General features: G+C 38.0%; 3 protein-coding genes across 3 annotated transcripts; 1 reads left to right on the top strand and 2 right to left on the bottom strand.

Moving 5' to 3' along the window:
• Positions 1-504: 504 nt before the first annotated feature.
• On the bottom strand, positions 505-3283 carry LOC131150584 (putative pentatricopeptide repeat-containing protein At3g15130). The gene has a single exon (XM_058101399.1). It carries the CDS (start codon positions 3281-3283, stop codon positions 1202-1204), a length of 2082 nt encoding a protein of 693 aa, XP_057957382.1. The 3' UTR covers positions 505-1201.
• A 331-nt stretch (positions 3284-3614) lies between these two features.
• On the top strand, positions 3615-5294 carry LOC131150585 (pentatricopeptide repeat-containing protein At2g20540). The gene has a single exon (XM_058101400.1). The coding sequence runs from the start codon at positions 3615-3617 to the stop codon at positions 5247-5249; it is 1635 nt and encodes a 544-aa protein (XP_057957383.1). The 3' UTR covers positions 5250-5294.
• A 1037-nt stretch (positions 5295-6331) lies between these two features.
• Positions 6332-19368, bottom strand: LOC131150583 (uncharacterized). The gene is made up of 2 exons (XM_058101398.1): positions 18989-19368; positions 6332-7268 (listed from the first exon to the last, which is right to left on the bottom strand). Exons 1-2 carry the CDS (start codon positions 19173-19175, stop codon positions 6589-6591), a joined length of 867 nt encoding a protein of 288 aa, XP_057957381.1. The 5' UTR covers positions 19176-19368; the 3' UTR covers positions 6332-6588.
• Positions 19369-20578: the final 1210 nt, after the last annotated feature.

The raw sequence follows: 20578 nt of genomic DNA, 5'->3' as shown, positions 1-20578 counted from the left end.
ACCTCCCAATCCCTTTTTTGGTTTTAACTTCTCCTTTTCAAAAATAAAAGATTGAGTGACATGTATTTAGTTTAACTCTTAAAAACTAGCTTTAAATTTTTTGGCGAAATTTTAAAAGCTACATATTTGAAACTTTTAAAAGTTAAAAGTTAACCTTTTTCCCAATAAATGATTTAATGTCATTGATATCATTAATTTTTTTTTTCAAATATTACAAAACTATCAATCCATTAATAACATTTCTTAAAAATAAATATCTAATTGTTATTTTAAATATTTTAAAAAACTTTACAAATTATTTACCAAACACTGGAAAGTCATTTTTTTTTTTTTTTTTTTTTTCAGGGGACCAAATATTTTTAAAATAATATAAAATCCTTTTCATCAGTTTCTTTTTAAAAGATTCCTTTAAAAAGTTGCAGGAAGGCCAAACTAAGCCTTAAAATAATTCCAAAATACACAAAATAATTCTAAAATTAATTAAACATCTAAAACAACAAGCGTATTTTCAAAGTAATATGAAAACCGTAATTTCTAAAGTATTAGCAATATCAGTCCTCCATTACATAGCAGATGAGCATTAAACCCATTTTTGGAGAACTTTGTGCCTTCAAATTACAGTCGATGTTAAGGAACAAGATCGGCATTGGAAATAAACACTTTTTTTTTGTCTCTTCGGATGATGCCTGCTGAGGCTAAGAGGGATCACACGATAGCTGCTATCAAGAAGTTCCAAGTTAACAGTCAGCTGTTTTTTCCATGCTCAACACAGCTGCTTGTCATGTATTGCATGATCGGAACAGAGAATCTCCTAGAGGATAGTCCAAGGTTAGAGCTTGGAACTTCTGCATTAGAAGTTTCGGGTTTAAACCTTGAGAACGTTGTCGAGTGGGCCCCCAATGGGGAAAGAATTTAAAAAAAAATAAAAAAAATAATAAAGAACAGAACTATAAACTATAGTGATTGTGTTCTGGGCATTCTTTGGGATAAAGGTGGCCACAATGAATGAGCTATGGGGACTTTGCCGAACATCTGCATATGTAGGCACAAGCTGGAGTTTTTGGAAATGTTGACAAGAGTATAGTTCAATAGCTATCTGAAAGACTAAGATCTGAATTCACTCTCCAAAAGCTTCTCAAGATTTGCATTTGAGAACAAGACTTAACAAGGCACAGTTCTGCGATGCACTGTTGAAACAGCATCACCAATAATCTCTACAGGAGCATGACCCATTTTCAAACTTGTGAAACCTGTTAGCATCTCTAACCAAAAACACCCGTTTCAAAATTTTTGACAAGCCCTTGATGAACTCGTGACAATCTCCACAAACTCTCAAGTTTTTGAAAACCCGAATCACCATTTCTCCCTTCTGCCCGCCACAAACTAATGCCAATCCAATCGCCAGCTTCTCGCTGTGAACTCTCAAACTCTCCTCCTTTGACTCCTCTTCCACATCATGCAATGCAAACTTCACTCCATAAGCATAACCCATCTCTTCTTTCATCCTACTCTCCATTTCCTTCAGGACTTCATGGATTCTATGTGTAAGGGGGTGCGCGTCATCTCCACCATAGAAAAAGTGTACCTCCTTGTCAATCTCTACCCAACTACGTCCTCCCTCCTTTTTTAGCCCCTTCCTCTTCACCAATTTTCTCAATCTCTCACATTCTTTCCAGTATCCAGCCTCAGCATAAATATTTGACATCATTACATAATTAACTGGATTATTACCATCCAATGCCAAAAGAATCTCTCCCACTTCTCTCCCTATTTCCACTTCTCCATGTACCCTACAGGCACTGAGCAATGTCTGCCATATCCCCACACTTGGTTCAAATGGCATGTTCTCTATTAGATTTTTGGCTTCTTTTAAGCGTCCAGCACGGCCAAGGAGATCAACCATGCAAGCATAATGTTCAATTCTAGGTTTGATTTGAGAATCCTTGCACAATCTCGTGAAGTATTCTTGACTTTGTTCAACAAGTCCAGAATGACTACAAGCTGATAGCAAAGCCAAGTAAGTCACCTCATCTGGCTCTATATTATCTAAAAGCATTTTGTTGAAGAGATGAATTGCTTCTTTGCCAAAACCATACTTTCCATACCCTGTGATCATAACCGTCCAAGAAACCACATTTCTCGTTGGCATTAAGCTAAAGAGTTTTTCTGCTTCCTCGGGTAATCCACATTTAAGATACATATCAACGATTGAATTGGTCACTGATGTCTCCAAACCTGATGGAAGTTTGATGGTGTGGGAATGCATTTGCTTCCCCTGCTCTACTAGAGCAAAATCCGCAAAGATACCCATTATGCTAGAGAGAACAAAGCCATCAACTTGAATGCTACTTTCTCTGAGCTGCTTAAACAAGGCCATGGCCTCAGGTAGGTTTTCTTCTTGGGCATAACCTAGAATTATTGCAGACCAGGATATGACATTCTTCTGTTCTATTTGGTCGAACACTCTCCGCGCCGCAGATAAGTTCTGGCATTTCACATAGAGATCAACAAGAGCACCTGCAACAGTTGTTCGAATGGAATATGGGAACCCACTTGTGATTAAGAAAGCATGAATTTGGCTTCCTTCCTGAATTGCTCCAAGAACACTACAAGCCTTCAAGGTGCTTGTAAAAGTGAATTCGTCTGGGAATTCCCCTTGTTCTTGCAACTTTTGGAACAGAACTAGAGATTCCTTGCTTTTTCCTTTGTGGGTGTATGCGGCTATCATGGCATTCCAACTCACAAGACTCCTAGCAGGCATTATATTAAACATCTGGTTTGCTTCCCAAATTCTCCCACATTTTGAGTACATGTCAAGGATAGAATTGCTCACCACAGGAGCCCACTCAAATCCAGTTTTGACAGACATAACATGAATCTGCATTCCATTCTCAGGAATACCCAAAATCCCACAAGCTTTAAAATTGGTCGAGTAAGTATACTCATTGGGTTTTGTACTGAAATGTCCCATTTGGCTGAAAAGAGATAATGAAGCCTTGGCATTACCCTGCTGTAAATACCCACACATGAGAGATGTCCAAGAGACAACATTCCTTTCAGGCATTCTATCAAACACAGCACGAGCCATCTCCACTCTACTGCACTTCCCATACATATCAATAAGATCATTGTTTAACATCAAATCAACACCAAGTCCCGTTTTCACTACAACAGCATGGATTTTCTGTCCTTGATCAAGCAAACAGTCCTTTGAACAACTCCTCAGGAGAGTTGCAAATTGCTGCCGCTCACTAATGAACGAAAATGAAGAGTGATTCAACATGATCAAAGAACCGGAACATCAATTCCCACCCTACTTGCAAAATTGTTGTATCTGTTGCATAATTTCAACAAAGCATTCTCAGAATGAATAGATGCTTTTTATTCGAATGTGCAACTCTCGGGTAGTTTACTTAATGAGCCCCATTTTTGGCATTCCATTTTCTGGACTCTTGATCAAGCTTTATTTTGCTTCAAGTATCATCTCCTTCAGCTCTTTCCGTAGTTGCTCTCGTCATAAGTTCTCCATTTTGGCAGTCCTTTGACCTGCAAGGACTTTAAAGTACTACAACTCAGAAGCATTATCGCAGCAGATCCCTTCCACGAAACCGTTGATGGCAACAAAACTCGGCTCCTTGATTACCAGAGAATTGGAGGATGTTTTCATTCCTGTGTTGCGTAACTGTATTAGTATGGCAGGTTTGAAGAAGATTCATGCCCAGATAATCAAATTTTCCTTATCCCAGAGCAATTTCCTGGTGACGAAGATGGTGGATGTGTGTGATGACAATGGAGACATAGATTATGCAAACCTGCTGTTCAAAGAGATGGTTGAGCCAAATATATACCTCTACAATGCCATGATCAGAACGTACACACATAACCACGTATATATAGTAGCAATCACTTTCTACAAGGAAATGCTAAGATACCCACAAGCCGAAAATCCCGTATTCCCAGACAAATTCACATTCCCATTTGTAGTAAAGTCATGCTCTGCGCTTCTGCGTCAAGATCTGGGTAAGCAAGTCCATGGTCATATCTGCAAGTTTGGGCCAAAATCGAATAATGTGACAGAGAATGCACTTATAGATATGTATGCAAAATTTGATAATTTAAAAGACGCACACATAGTGTTTGAAGATATGACTGATAGAGATGCAATTTCATGGAATAATCTCATTTCTGGGCATGCTAGATTGGGTCAGCTGCGTAGGGCAAAATCAATCTTTGATGAGATGCCCAATAAGACAATTGTTTCTTGGACATCAATGATATCTGGGTATGCTAGAATTGGGTGCTATGCCGATGCCTTAGGAGTTTTTCGGCAAATGCAAAAGGTTGGTATTAAACCAGATGAGATCAGTATTGTTGCTGTCTTGCCTGCTTGTGCACACACCGGAGCTCTTGAACTAGGGAAATGGATTCACATTTACGCAGATAAAAATAGATTTTTGCAGAAGACCTACATTTGCAATGCACTCATTGAAATGTATGCAAAATGTGGAAGCATAAATCAAGCCTTCCAAGTCTTTGATCAAATGTCTCAGAGAGATGTGATTTCTTGGAGTACCATGATTGGAGGTTTGGCAAGTCATGGAAAAGCTAGCGAAGCTGTTGAACTGTTTCGTGAAATGCAAAAAGCAAAGGTTGAACCAAACGCTATTACCTTTCTTGGCCTCTTATCAGCCTGTGCCCATGCTGGATTTCTGAACGAGGGACTAAACTACTTCGATTCCATGAGCAAAGACTATCATATAGAGCCAGAAGTTGAGCATTATGGCTGTCTGGTGGACCTTCTTGGGCGCTCCGGGTGCCTTGACCGGGCTTTTGACCTTGTGAAGATGATGCCAATGAAACCAGATGCAGCAATTTGGGGTTCTTTATTAAGTTCTTGCAGAGCTCATTGCAATCTCGAATTTGCCAACACTGCCATGGAGCACCTCCTAGAGCTTGAACCAGATGACACTGGAAACTATGTTTTGCTTTCAAATATTTATGCTGATCTTGGTAAGTGGGAAGGTGTGTCAAAGATGAGGAAACTCATAAGGAGCAAAAGCATGAAGAAAATGCCAGGATGCAGTTCAATTGAGGTGGATAGCAAGGTCGAAGAATTTTTATCATGGGATGATTCAAAACCATTTTTACAAGATATCAATTGGATCCTAGAGCTACTAGCTTTGCATCAGAGCAAAACTGTTGATGCAATTGAAACTTTTCCCGAGGATAGGAGTCAGTTTCTGTCCTAAAAACAAGACCAACTCCTGGTGATGAATCTTGGCAAGACTCCAGCAAAAATACCAAAATCTTAGAAACTGTATTTTCAGAGAACAGCTTTTACCCTTCAAAGGAAAAAAAAAAATAGCGTGGTTGCATGAATGTCTTTTCCACCATAAGAAGGAATATGACAATTTAGAAGCTCAAAAAAGTCTCACCAATTTTTGACTGCAACCATCTCTACCAGGGCCCATGATCTGGTGATCCTCTTCTGAAGTGAAAGGAGAAAGATAATTGAATTTGCTGACGAGCACTAGACTACTGCTCCAAAAGAAGCTTTTAACAGCAACACAATCATTTTTTGTATGGTCAGCATTGTTGCTGGTGAGTGATTGCTTAGTCCGCATCATTCTTCAATTAAGATTTGTATGAATGCAATCTTCATTTCTCCAAAATTTTCTTTTCTAATCCCAGTTTAAAGCAGCCTTAAAATTTGTTTGGAGAGTGGTTAGTTCATACCTTGCGAGCTACTCTAATATCACATGTACTTGAGCAAAACATAATAGTATGCCATTTCATTTACTTTGGAGTTCATCATTTTGTATCTGTTACATCTCTGGATCCTCATGTGCACTTGCATTCACCTTATCAAACTCTGTGCAGCTTGAAACTCTTTTTTTTTGTTTCCATCCTGCTTACTCCAGTTCTAACTCACATTTCGTGGTTTCTTAAAGCTAACTCATCGTAAGTGCTTTCTTAATGTCGTTAGTCTTCCCATCAGTCCTTGTGCCATCTCTTGGATATTGTACCTTTGCACATTGTGTTGCCCCACTGCTACTTTCTTGGAATAAGGGTGGGAACTGGTGCGTTTCTAGACCTTTCTATCAATTGTCACTGTCGTTCTCCAATTGTCATTGCTTCTCTATCTGTTTTCTGTTGAAGTCAACTTCAGCAGATCAGATCCAAGCGATGTTTTGCTCCCTCTTGTTGCATTTTATATTAAGAAATGTTGTCCGGCTTAGGATTATTTGCTGGAAATTTAGGGCATCTTCAGACTTGATTTCATCAAAATTATGCTTTAGTAATGATAAATATGTTTCTTTGGCATCACCCCTTTCTAAATTGCCCTTAAAACAGACAGCGACAATCAATAAGAAAGCAGACCACTAACCATTGTCATAAGCGTCAGATTAGATTACAGGTAAAAAAATTAAGAGGGCAGTACACAATGGAACTGTACTGTGTCAAAATTGGAGACAAAGAAAGGGATGTATAGCCAAATTAGCAAAGATCACTTAGGCCAAATCATAACCCCCAAAAAATTATGGGTTTATACATTATTAAAAAAAAAAAAGAAAAAAGAAATAACCATCAGCTGAATTTCGTCAAGAGTGAGAGGCCACATATGACAACCATCACATATACACTGCAATCCATGAACACTGTGTCAACGATCTTCTGAAAAACCAATCCAACCTCTAACACCTGACCGATTTGTTCAGCCCAACCATATCCATCTTCAGAACTAACCTTGCTTGCTCCTTTCTCTGCCCGATCTAAGCCTTTTTGTTTCTCAAAAAGTTGTGCAAGCACAATTGTCAAATTGGTCAGCAAAACTAAAAACAGTGGCCTGGAGAATATGAAGGTCTTCATGAAGTTGCTCCCTAGAAGTGGGAATCCTAGATGGGAAAGAACCCCTAAAGCAGCCACTATTACAGAACAAAATATCCGAGTACTCTCAGAAGCCGTGATGGCAAAACTTATTTGTTTTGGGTTGAAAAATCGATGATAAGGAATCTGTTTTTCTGGTTGTTGCTCAGTGCCAGAAGGGGAAATAGTTTTTTCAGAAGCTGACGAGAGTATGGATGAATGTACTTTGTCACTGACTTCTGAAGCAGGGTGTCTTACGGCTTCAATGCTTGCTTCACCTTTGCCTAAATGAGGTTCTACCCTTGTTCCACCATTGTTGATATCAACCAAGCCCGATTCTGAATCGGAATCATGCTTCAGCAACATAGAACCAGAGTCCTTGTCCAAAACATGGGAAGAAACTGCAATAACAGGGGACCCATGAGCAACAAGCAATAACCGGCACTTCAAATGCACAGGAATGCAGAATACTAGGACATTTAACCTATAGTAAAAAGTGGCCCCATGAGCAACAAGCAATAATAACTGGTACTTCAAATCCACACAAATGCAGAAAACTAGGGCATTTAACCTATAGTAACATGTGAAAATAGATACAACTAAATAAATAAAATTCAATGTACTGAAACCAAATCACCAGTGCACAACAAATTCTAGCTCACCCTTATTACCATGTGTTCCTCACTGCGTAAGATCCACAGCACAGATAATTTAAATTTCAATGCATTAAAAAAGAAAAGAAAAGAAAAGAAAGAGAAAAAGAAAAGAGAGAGCATAACATGGTTTCACTATTATGTCATCCAAGAGGGATTAAATAGTTCTTATGGTTGTCCTCCAGCGCCGCCACCCCCTCCCCCTCCCCCAAAAAACAAAGACAACAAAACCTCTTTTTTCCTCTTTTCCCCTCTTCTGTTTCCTCCACATCCTCCCACAAGTCAATATACAATAAAATTGAACCATAGAGAACTGCAACAGTATTTTTTTTAAAGAGAGAGAGAGAGAATAAAAGAAATTTTCAAAATTCTATGAAGTAAAATCCACACTTGGTAAATTTGATTCTTGAAGAGTTGCAATGCAGCCACATAAGAGCTTAAAGTTTAAACCCCATTGCATTGTTCACATTGTAAGACCAAGTTTAAACCCCTATAATGTTGTTCACTACATTTTGAAACTTCTCTTTCTATTGTGGCCACCCATATTTATACCCATTTCTCTTCCCCCAATGAAGTACCTGCATTTTATTTTTCTAAGATATCCCTGTAAAATTATTAGTTAAATAGAAAAATTAATGAAAATTTAGGAAAATACTACTAATGTAGAACAGCAACAGACAGAAACAGAGAGAATTGAGGGGGAGCAAAAGAGAGGAGAAAGAATAAAGGAGAAAAAAGAGAAACAGATGCAGGACATAAGGGAGTTAGAAACAGAATAGAAAATACAACAGAGCAGAGAGAAAAACAGACAGGAGATGGGAAGGAGAAAGGAGAAGAAAGGAGGAGGAAGAAGAAAGGAGAGGGAATAAGAATGGGGAGTAAGAGAGAGAGAGACATGAGAGAGAGGGAGAGAGGGACCGCTGTAAGAGAAACTAACATGAAACTCAATTAATAATTAAAAAAAGTGCTTATTCTTACATTGTAAGCCTAAATAAATGTACAACTAAGAAACTCTAAAGATAAAATTATTAAAAATTACAAAATAACCCCAAAACAATCAAAAATCATAAAATAACCCCCCCCCCCCCCCCAAAAATAGTAATTAAAAATTACTGAAAAATAAACAAATATCTCAAACTATTATAAAATCCCTAATTTTAAAATCTTCAAACAAAATATGATGGCCTATAACAATCTGCAAGCAATCCCCCATCAAACTCCCCTTGTTAGAGAGAATTCAACAATGAGATTTACAATAGCGCAACAAGAGCAGGGATATATATATCCATGAGCCTTTCAACTTTTAAATTCGCATTGTCCATTTTCAGCTGACATGAAAATATCAACAACAAAATTTATTGAAATCTTCCTTTAGATTCCCATTCCCAATAAAGTCTGTTAGGGGGAAAATTATCAGATTTTGGAAGATGATTCAAGGCTTGGGACTTATGCATCACAAACTTATCACAACATTCAACGAGTTCATACCCAAAAAGCTCTTGCTTTTAATTGAATTGCCAATTTCAACATTGAATTTTGTTGCCTGCTCCTAGGAGTTAAGACCCTTCTACAGCTTGAACATTTTGTTCCATTGCAATTGCTTGCTTTTCTATGATGGCATCATGTGGAATACTGTCCACACAATCAATATATCTTTCATTTCTACATTCATAATCCCCAACAACAATAAATTAAGGTTCACTTGCAATTTCCTCTTTTCTGTTCCATAACAAGAAGAATTTTTCTATTTCATCTTTGATAGGCTATTATGCTGAAGATTGGATCTTTAGCTCATAGTCATAAGAACTCTTTCTTCTATTAACATAGAAGATGATCTCAACATTGCAGCTCAAGAAAATATTTTATCTTTATAAACTTTTCATTCTAAGCCAAAAGAAGCTTTGAGTTTTACCTTGTCTTATGGAGTAATGTATTCTAATCCACCAGACCACAAGCTTATAAGATGCAAATCTTGTCCTTGTTTTCAGTGTCCCATTGTATTCAAAATAAATAACAAGATAAAAAAAAATATGGATGAGATTTGCACCTTCTTGTTTTCGGTGTCTCATCTTGTCCTCCTTGTTTTCAGTGTATCATTGTTTTCCTCATTAGTATTCTGAAAATCTCACAGCGAATCTTCAATATTGTGATCAGATCCAATCTCTTCAATATTCTTGAAAAGCTCACAACTATATTCCAATTTTCTTTGCACACAATCAAAATATTGCAGTTGCAGTCAAAATATCACTCTCAGGATTTAAAATATCCGCACGCCAGATACTAATATTTCAATAGTAGTCAAATCCTCTTCCCACTGATCAAAATAACTAGGCTTGGGCCACTGGGTATGGGTGGTTGAGTTGGACAGTGCGAGTGTAAATGGGCTTGAGGAAATCAGGCCAAGGAACAGAGAAAACAAAGGATTGGGAATTAGCAACTTAAGTAGAGAGATTGTAAATAGAAGGGCAAAAGTAGAACAAGGGGGCTTAGGGCTTTTGGTAACCTGCAACTGGAAAGTTGTGACGATGGAAGGGGCTGCAACATTTGAGGCTGTGAAGGGGGAAGGATTTCTGGAAGGATAGCCAGTGATGCATGGTGAATCAATGGCTGGAAGAAGGGTCTATGCAGGGCAGATTTCAGTCATGCAAAGGAGATGCTGTTGGTGGTTGATGGCTCTGATGAAGAATTTGGTAGGTCTGTAGGGTTTGGAATGAAGAACTTAAAACCTTCTTTTCCAGTGAGAATGTTGAACTAGCAGCAGCAGCAGCACTCACTACTATCTCTTTTTTCTCCCTCCTTTTCTTTTGTTTTTGAACTTTGGATAATTTTATTTCTCTTTTTCCTGCTTCAGCAATGGCTGCTAGAGTTCTCTCTTAAAAGCACCTATGAATAACCCTTTTTTTTTTTTCAATGCTTCTGCTGCTGTCTTCTTCCACAGCAACACTTTTACTGGAGAGGAAAAGAGTTGAGGCTCGTTTGGTGAAGGATTCAAAAAAATAGTTTCTGTACTGATGTTTTAGAAAGTGAAGATAAGGTATTGTATAGTTGTATCATGTATTTTTTTTATTCAAAAGCGTGTTTGGCTGGCTGTTTTTGAATTTGTTTCTGGAATTGAGTGGAAATGCATTAGGTTAAGGTTGATCCAAGTGGCAATTTTTTAATAAAATAATATAATTAAATATTATTATTAAAAAGTGGCTTCATACCCCACATCTGTGTTTCACTGTACCTGGAAAATTGCATTTGGAAACACATTAAACACCTTAAAATAGTTTGTGAAAACATGTATTTTTTAGGGGTGTTTTTTTGGATATGTTTTTGGAAACGGTTTTTTGAAAATACAAAACCAAATGACAATTTTGTGTATCCTTTGTATCCCGCATTTCCAAGTAGAGAAAACTATATCCAAAACCTTAACCAAACGAGCCCTTAGGGCTTAATTTACGGGGGCTTTGCTATAGGGGAAAAGACTTAGGGTTCTGTTTTCTGGGGGTTTTTCTAAAGGGGTTTGTATGCAGGATTATTGCTGTATTTAGAAGGCAACTACTGAGCTTTGACGGAAGTGGTTGCAATGTGGAAGAAGAAAAGGAGGAGGAAGAAGAGAACGTGAGGAAGGACAAAGAGAATAGACGCAAGGAAGGGGAAAGAAAGACCACTGCTGTGAGAGAGATTTTTAAAAATAAATAACACAATATTATTAAATAAACTAAAAACCTGAGTACTTGAGTTTAGAGGACAAGGAGACCTCAGAAAAGTAGGAAAGCAGGATGAAATAATACTACAGCAAAGAAAACTGGAGGGAAATAAAACAAAAGAAAAAATCTCAACAGTAGCCATTACAAAAGCAGTCTCCAGTCTCTTATGAGGTCCGACAGTGATAACTCCAAAAGAATCCTAAAGACGCCCCAAAAGAGGCTAAGAAGTGCGCTCTATCCCATAAAAAGCTCTGAACAGGTTGATCAGCCTTTAAAGATCCTAGCATTCCTCTCCATCCACAAGGACTAAAGAATAGTGAAAACATTGCACCCGAAAGAGCTCTATCATTTCTACTCTTTCCAAAACCCCTAAAGTTAACCAAAAGCAGCCCTCCCACCTTTCCTGGAGCCACCCACTCTTCCCCTGCCACTGAAAACAGCACAATCCAAAGTGTCACTGGCCGAATATTTCACACCATTGTGAAAGGACCGTGCGGTGCTAGGTAAAGCACTCTTGTTTGACTAGTCAACCTAACGTTTACCACAATTCACCAACAGAACACTTTCATTGTCATTCAAGCAAATATAAGCAATAAGCAACTTATGAAAGCAATGGCACGCAAGTAGTAAATATTGAAGCAACGTAATTCATTATCAACACTCTATTAACAACGTGTGTCTGGCGAGGGGGGCAAGTAGGCTAAACACGTTTACAATAGCCAGTGAGTTTTAAACCTTGATGAAAACTCACCCTCCCCTAAAAACCTTTCTCTGCTATTCTCGCTTTTGCACTAGGAAACATCAATATGACTGAGGAGTCATATTCCCCCTTTTCAGCCTAGGGAAAAACTATTTCTGAAAAATAACCTTACATTAGTATTTACATGATGGAAACTCATTCCAAACGCACAAGACAAGCAGTCATTGGCAAGCATAATGCCCTAAACAAGTTCAGATTGTGACGCTCCCACACTTATGCGGTCGACGTCCTCGTAGAATTTGATGCTAGGTACACTTCAACTTTGTCCACGAACAGTTACATATCTTCCGCAGAAACCCAGCTAATTTCTTTGTCACCGAGGCCTTTCCACTTCACTAAGAACTCCTAGCACTTCTTCATTGAGGATGTGAACTCTTTGTCTGCAAGGATGTTTTCAACTTCTCATCTGTCGGGTTGCACTGTCTTCAATTTTGCTCTGGTTGATTGACTTTTGCTTGAATCTTCAGTGTCGGCGTTGAAAGGCTTAAGGAAACTAACATGAAACACGGGATGCACTTTCATCCAAGTCGGAGGGTCACTTCTGTAAGAGGCCTTCCCAACTTAGGCCAATATGGGGACAGGTCCTTCATATTTATGAAGTAATCTCCTATCTTGTCCTCGTAATGACCTGATATGTTCAGGATTGAGCTTAGTAAACACCAAGTCACCTATGTTAAAGTACTGCGATCTTCTCCCCTAATCTGCCCACTACTTCATTCGCTTAGAAGCTTCCTATCGATAGGCTCGGGCAATCTCTACATTTTGTCTCCATTCTTTGGTAAAGATGTACACTCTAGGACTCTTTCCACTGTACAACTTGTCCACTGTGTGAGGTAACGGTGGTTGCTAGCCTATAACAAACTCAAAAGAACTCTTGTTGGTTGTTGAGCTCTTTTGGGCATTAAAACAGAACTGAGCCACATAAAGTAGTTGCACCCAATTCTTTTGGTTGGCGTTGATGAAATGGCACGAGTACTCTTCTAGTAGCCCATTGAATTTGTCCGTTTGTCTGTCAATCTGTGGATGATAGCTCAAAGAGATGTCAAGCTGTGAGCCAAGGGTTCAGAAAAGTTTGGTCCATAAGTTGGCAGTGAATCTTGAGTCTCGGTCACTGATGATATATTGAGGAACACCCCAATACTTCACAATATTCTTAAAGAATAATTGTGTCGCCTCCTCTGTCAAATAGTACTTCGGTGCGACTATAAATGTACTATACTTCAAAAACCTGTCTATAACCACAAGTATAGACTCTACATCTCTCACTTTGGGCAGGTTTGTGATGAAGTCCAGTGAGACACTTTCCCACAGTCTAGATGGTACTGGTAGGGGCTCCAACAACCCTACAATTTTCTTCTGCTCCACCTTGTCTTGTTGGCAGGTGAGACAAGTTCGAGTATATTCAACCACATCATCATGCATGTCCAACTAAAAATACCTCTACTTCACTAATGCCAAAATGCACTGCCATCTTGGATGTCCGACCTACATGGTATCATGACACTCTCAACAGTGTCTTCCTCAAATCTCTAGCTCATGACACAAAGATCTGGCTAGCATTGGTCATTAGCAATCCATCTTCCATCTAGAACTAATGTGTTTTCCCCTCTTCTGCCAGCTTCATGAGGTTCTACGCAACTGGATCTTTGACTAAATTCTCTTTGATATGCTCCCGCATCATCGTAGTAACGATACTCAGCATCAGGTGTGTTACCATATGTAAGGCCGCCAACTCAGCCTTCCTGCTTAGTGCATCAGCAACTTGGTTCATCCACCCTCTCTTGTACTCAAATGAGAAATCAAATTCTGCCAAAAACTCTTGTCATTAGCTTTGCTTGGGTGACAACTTTGGTTGTGTGAAGAAGTGGCCAACACCCGAGTTATCCATTTTCACCACGAACCTTGAAACAAGTAGATAATGCCTCGACACGTGAAGGCAATGGATCACCGCTAGCATCTCTTTCTCCTAAGTTGTGCACTTCCGTTTTGCTTCACTAAGCTTACGACTCTTGTACGCACATTACGTCCCTCCTGTAACAAGGCTCCTCCAAGGGCATAGTCCAATGCATCTGTGTGTACGTCGCAGGGTTTCATCATATCCGAAAGAGCAAGTACCATATCTCTCATCATGACATCCTTCAAGTCATCAAAAGCTCCCTGAGATTTCTCTGTCCAGTACCACCCCTGACCCTTCTTCAACAGTTCTATCAAAGGAGCAATTCTCCTTAAGTACCCCTCTATGAACTTCCCGTAATAGTTGGCAAAATCAAGAAAAGAATGCAACTCCTTCAATATCGTTGAGATCTTCCATTCTTGAATAGCTCTCACCTTCTCCATATCCATCCTAATATGACCTTGCTTAATCACATGACCAAGGAATTTGATGCTCCATTGAACAAATGAACACTTCTCTTTCTTTACATACAGACTGTTCTCCTTCAGCCTGCCGAACACCTTCCATAGATGCTCTTTATGTTCCTCTAGAGTGAAACTGTAGACAACAATATCATCCACGAACACCACGACAAACTTGTTAAGGTACTCACGAAATACCTGGTTTATCAAAGTACAAAAATGTCGCAGGCGCATTCGTCAACTCGAATGGCATTACCAAGAACTCATATGCCCCATATCGCATCATACAAGTTGTCTTTGGCTCATTCCCATCAGCAATTCTCATCTGATAGTAGTCTGACCTCAAGTCCAGTTTAGTGAAGTACTTGGCATGACTCAGCCGATCAAACAGATTGACAATCAACAAAATAGGATACTTGTTGTGCACTATCACCTTGTTGAGCACACGGTAGTCTACACACATCCGCATGCTCCCATCATATTTCCTCCGAAACAACATCGGTGCTCCGAATAGTGCTTTGGAAGGCCGAATATATCCCACTTCCAACAAATCATCAAGTTGTTTTCACAACTCTGCTAGCTCCAAAGGCACAATCCGATATGGCCCCTTAGTAGGTCGCTTCACTCCTAAGTACAACTTGATCTCATGCTCCACACCCCGTTGTGAAGGCAAGTTGTGAGGTAGCTTATCCGACATCACCTTTTTGTATTCATCCAACACAGTTTGGATGGTCGTAGGCACCAACTCTTGGCCTAGTTCTTCCTTTACCACCACCGTAGCGAGCTACGTCTTTTCACACCTTCTCAATCCCTTCTTGAGTTGCATAACTAAAAGGAACTTCTTAACATCTCCTTTCTTTGCAACAACTTGCACCATGCAAGGGTAATCCCTCATCAGACACAGAAAACTAGTAAAAGGCATCAGCACTGTCATCTTCCTCAAGAATTCTATTCCTAAAATGACTTCGAAGTCATCCAACGGCACCATTGTAAAATTCGCATGACTTGTCCACTAACTAAGCTTCACAGTGATTTGCTTGGCTACTCCCAACATAAGCTAGGCTACAGAATTCACCGCTTCCATGAGTCCTGAATCCTTATCCAAGGATAAGTTGAGTTTCCAAGCCTTTGAAACAAAATTATGGGTAGCCCTGGTATCTACCATAGCACAGGTATTCTTCCCATTGATCCTCAAGTCCACAAACATCAATCCTTTCACCTATGTAATTTTAGGTGTTTTCATTTGCTTCTCCAATGCATTCACTAGCCACATTGCACCCATTCTCAGGGTTCCTCTTCTTCATCATTCTCCAATGCCCCCTCTGCGATGGAAGCTTGTAAGGCATTAAGTGACGACTTGTGAGGGCATTCAACAACTCTGTGAGGGCCACAACATAAGCAGCATGAAATTTTACCCTTTCCATTAGTTGTGTTGAACACTTCCATCGCAGAGGGGGCATTGGAGAATGATGAAGAAGAGGAACCCTGAGAATGGGTGCAATGTGGCTAGTGATGACTTGTGAGGGCATTCAACAACTCTGTGAGGGCCACGACATAAGTAGCATGAAATTTTACCCTTTCCATTTGTTGTTTTGAATGCTTAAGATGATAAAGCTTCTTTTGAAGTTGACGCCTTATTGTCGGCTCCCCCATTTTTGGGTTTGCCTTCTTGAAAGACTTTTCACTATTTTCACTCACACCACTCTCTTTGGATGAAGCAATATTATCACTAGTGTAGTCAATCAAACATTCCACGATAGCTTATGCAGTAGACAAGTCTTGAACTTGTTGTCTATGAAGTTTTGTCCTTGCCCACGGTTTTAACCCCTCTAGAAAATAATACAAATTGTCCTTTTTCGACATGTCCTCGACAACATCAAAGAAGAAATTTTTTTCACATATTACCTAGTTGACCCAATATGTTTGAGGTCTCTTAGCTTTCTTTTAGCATTATACTCAACATTCTGAGGAAAGAATTAGGCCTTGAGCTCTCTCTTCAAGCCTACCAAACAATCAACCACATAGGGTCCATTCTCAATTTCATCATACTTGGTACGTCACCATAGTTTTGCGTCACCAACCAAGTACATAGTCGCACTATTCACTTTCACCTGTTCTGAGTCCGTCCTCAAAGCGCAAAAGTACTGCTCCATTTCAAACAAGAAGTTCTCCAACTCCTTGGCATCACGGGCACCCCCATATGTCTTGAATTCTAGTACCTTGGTCTTGCTAAACCTTGGAGTGTAAGAGTTTTCTATAGCAAGAACCATCACATTCATCTTCGCAATTAGATAAGCTATCTGAGCTGGCAAGGTTTCTACAATGTGTTGAAAGTCCTCTCACATTTTCACCATCAAACTTTATAGATGTCTTTGCGATCCCTCCAATTCATCAACACATTCTATTAATTAGGTCATCTTTACAGCCATATTGTTGGCTGCCATCTCAGCTTGTGCTTCTAGCACATCAATACTCTGGGTGTTGGTCGACAATGTCATTTACCAAAAAATTACCAATCCCACAATGAAAGTAATTGAATTTACGTAACAAATAACCGAGCTCTGATACCAGGAGGCATGGACCGAACATTTTATATTTTTGTGAAAGGACCATGCAGCGCTAGCTAAAGCATTCTTGTTTAACTAGTCAGCCTAGTGTCTACCACAATTCACCAAAAGAACACTTTAATTATCATTCAAGCAAATATAAGCAGAAGCAATAAGCAACTTATGAAAGCAACGACACACAAGCAGTAAAAATTGAAGCAATGTAATTCATTATCAACACCTCCATTAACAATGTGTGTCTAGGGAGGGAGGCAAATAAGCTTAACACATTTACAATAGCTAGTAAATTTTATAAGTTGATGAACACTCACCTTATCCTAAAGAGCTTTCTATGCTATTCTCATTGTGGCACTAGGGAACATCAATATGACCGAGAAGTCATACTCCCTTTTTTTGGCTTAGGGAAAGACTATCTCTAAAAAATAACCTTACACCAGTATTTATATGATGGAAATCCATCCCAAACGCATGAGACAAGCAATCATAGGCAAGTATAATGCCCTGAACAAGCTCAGCTTGTGATGCTGCGAAGCCACTCAGCAATGCACTAAGAGATGGGCATTCATTTCGTTGCTTTCACAACACATAATTCACATGTAAGGACTAAAAGCCTTCTACGGCCTTATCCTCTAGATAAAATCATGCATGTTAATCCTTCCCAAGATCACAGTCCAAATAGAAACCCGAATCTTCCCGGGCACTCTTGCCCTCCAAAGGATGTGGTTTCAAGGAAAAAAAGTTTTGGGGGGAGGGGTTTCAAAAGGTGAGAGCGAAAATATTTAGAAAGGAAGAAACCCAAAGAATCACCCTCCCACACTCTCTCATCCTCACTAATAGAAGGATTATGTTGGTCCAACAAAGAGGGAAGGTTAGTGAGCTCATCAATCTTCCTTCCATTGAGATTCCTAAAGAAGTAGATATACAAAGAAGAACCCCCCCCCCCTCTTTGAAGAAATGGAAGAGGTGAAGAGAGCGTTACGAAATAATGAAAACTTAAAAATAAACAAGGAGCTTTCACCTCCATCAAAGACTCCCCACACACACATCCTCCTTGAAACGAACTTTTCTACAGTGGCTTGCTTTGAAGCAGAAAAGGCAAAAGAATTTACTAGCAACTTGGAACACAGATTTTCTAGGGAGGATACGCATAAGAGATTGCCACTGCTTGTCTCCCAACAATTCATCTTGATACTATACTTGATCTTTATCACTTTATGCCATAGGGAATCCATTTCCAGAGGGAATCCCAAAGCAACTTGCCTATACGGGGGATAATTTTTATACCATATTCCCAATGCCTCCCTCCCCTAAACTCCGAAAAGGCTTACACCTCAATGCCTTGAGACTTATGTCTCGCCTTGTCAGGGGTAAAACACCTCACGACCCTTGCCTTACACCTTCCCCTTTTAAAACCCTGACTTTGTTAACATATTAAATGAAAACATATTGCTGAGCATTGCGTGTGTTGTGTGTTCAATGGCTAATAGATGTTATAAATATATCCTCTAGCAACAAACCAACCACTTACATGATCCCAACAAAAATAGGTCAACCATGATTCACAAGACCCTAAGAAATGGTTTTCTTGGGTACCTTTATACAGCAGTTAATATGATTTTTTTCAAAAAAGGAACAATCTTAAAACATTCATAATTCTAAGAAATTTCAACACACAATTAAGCACAGAAACGCAAATATTATCCATACCCATAAAAGTACTTTCAACAGCAAGAAAAAGAGCTTTCTAGAATAGTCACAAAAAAAAAAAAAAAAAGAAGCGCGTGCGCACATCCATTTAAATTGCAAAAAACGAATAGCACGCATGAGTGTAAATCACAAAACAAAAGTTTACAACTAAAGAAATGATCTATAAGTTACTAGGTCATGAAATACTAATCCTCTTGTTACAATTGGCTAAAGAAAATAAACCAGTAAAATAGACAAAAGCACAATAAATCTTCTTTTTTTCTTTTCCCCACAGAAAAGAGTTGGCCACAAAGAAAATCTGCGCAGAAGAAAAAGTTCCTAAGAATTTTCCTTTACGCGTACACACAGCCCCCACACGCACACAAACACAGACAAGAGGGATACCGGAGCTCTGATCTGTGAGATGGGAAGTCAAAGGCGTAGATGAGAGGGCGGGAAGCGAATCGTGCGGTGGGGAAGAGATGGTTGAGGGAGAAGGTAGGCTTTGGATACGACCGGTGATGAGAGCAAGACGGTCGGAGCTTCTCTCCATGATCTTCCTTCGACGCGCTTCTCGGCTGCTGGTCGCCATGCCCACTTCCCTGTATTATGATTGTTCGCTCGGATTTCTGATTTCTCCTTTCGAAGGAGTCAAAACCCACTTCGCCGATCGGGTTAGGTTTTTCGTTTTCCTTGTTTTTTATTTTTCTTTCTTGGTTGCCGGTTTACTCCCGCGAATGGCCCGTCAATTGGCTCCTATCGGAATCAAAATCAAAATTCACAATAATCCAGATGTCAGTATTATATTATCGTATTTGATCAAAAATAAATTTAATTATATACTTAATTATAATTTGCATATTGTATTTTATTTTATTTTAATATTATTATTATTTTGTTTTAACTAAATATTTTTATATTTTATAAGTATTATTTTTTAATATGTAATTTATTAAATGTAAATAAAAATTTCATGTATTATAACACTATAACATTATTTATTATTTAATATAAGATAACAATATAATAAAACAACTACCATATAATTATATTTTATTATTTTTATTCTTTTTTATATATATTATATTATTAAAATTTATTATTATATATTTTTATTAATGATATTAATAACTAATATTTTATTTTATTTTAAGGTTATACAATAATATCATAGTATTCTATAATTTAATACTATTCTATTACTTTTTATTTGTTATAATATTATTATATATAATATAAATATAAAATATTAGTAATAATGATCAAAATATTTTACATTAAAAATATTATTATACATTTATATGCAATGATGTTATAATAATAATATTATTTTTTAGATTTATGTAATATATTATATTATAATAAATGTGCACGTATTAAATATTTTTCTATGCTATCTTAGTATTAAATTTTATTATTATAATATATTTATAATTGATGATAATAAATATTAATTTAATTTTATATATTTTAAGATTAAAAATAATAATATAGTAAATCAATAATTATATTACAAGTATATCATAATATTTAACATTTAATATTGCTCTATTAATATTTATATGTTATAACATTATATTATATATACTAAAAAATATTGATACTGATGATTTAATATTTATACTAAAATATATTATAATATTTTAAATATTAATAATGATATCATAATATTAGTATTATTTTTTAAAAAATTATAAAATATATACTACATTATATTAATATAAATCATCATATTATAATAAATACTATGCTTCCCAAAATGAGATTTGATTTTAGAGCAAAAGTTAGGAATCAAAATGTAGGTAAAAGGGTTATCTCATTCTTTCTTTCTTTTTGATATACCAGGTTTCCTGAGCTTACGCGTCAAACTAATCACACGCCTACGCCAGCCGTACCCTCAGCCAACACGTAGGAGGTAAATCGCGGATATGCGCTGCAGGAGGTAGGATTTGAACCCCAGACTTCACATTTGTCCAAAACCGTCTGGTAAATCTT

The sequence above is a fragment of the Malania oleifera genome, chromosome 3, assembly GCF_029873635.1.
Source record: "Malania oleifera isolate guangnan ecotype guangnan chromosome 3, ASM2987363v1, whole genome shotgun sequence".
NCBI lineage: Eukaryota > Viridiplantae > Streptophyta > Magnoliopsida > Santalales > Ximeniaceae > Malania > Malania oleifera.
The sequence above is the reverse complement of the archived record's forward strand: the minus strand, read 5'-3'. Positions and strand labels throughout refer to the sequence as shown.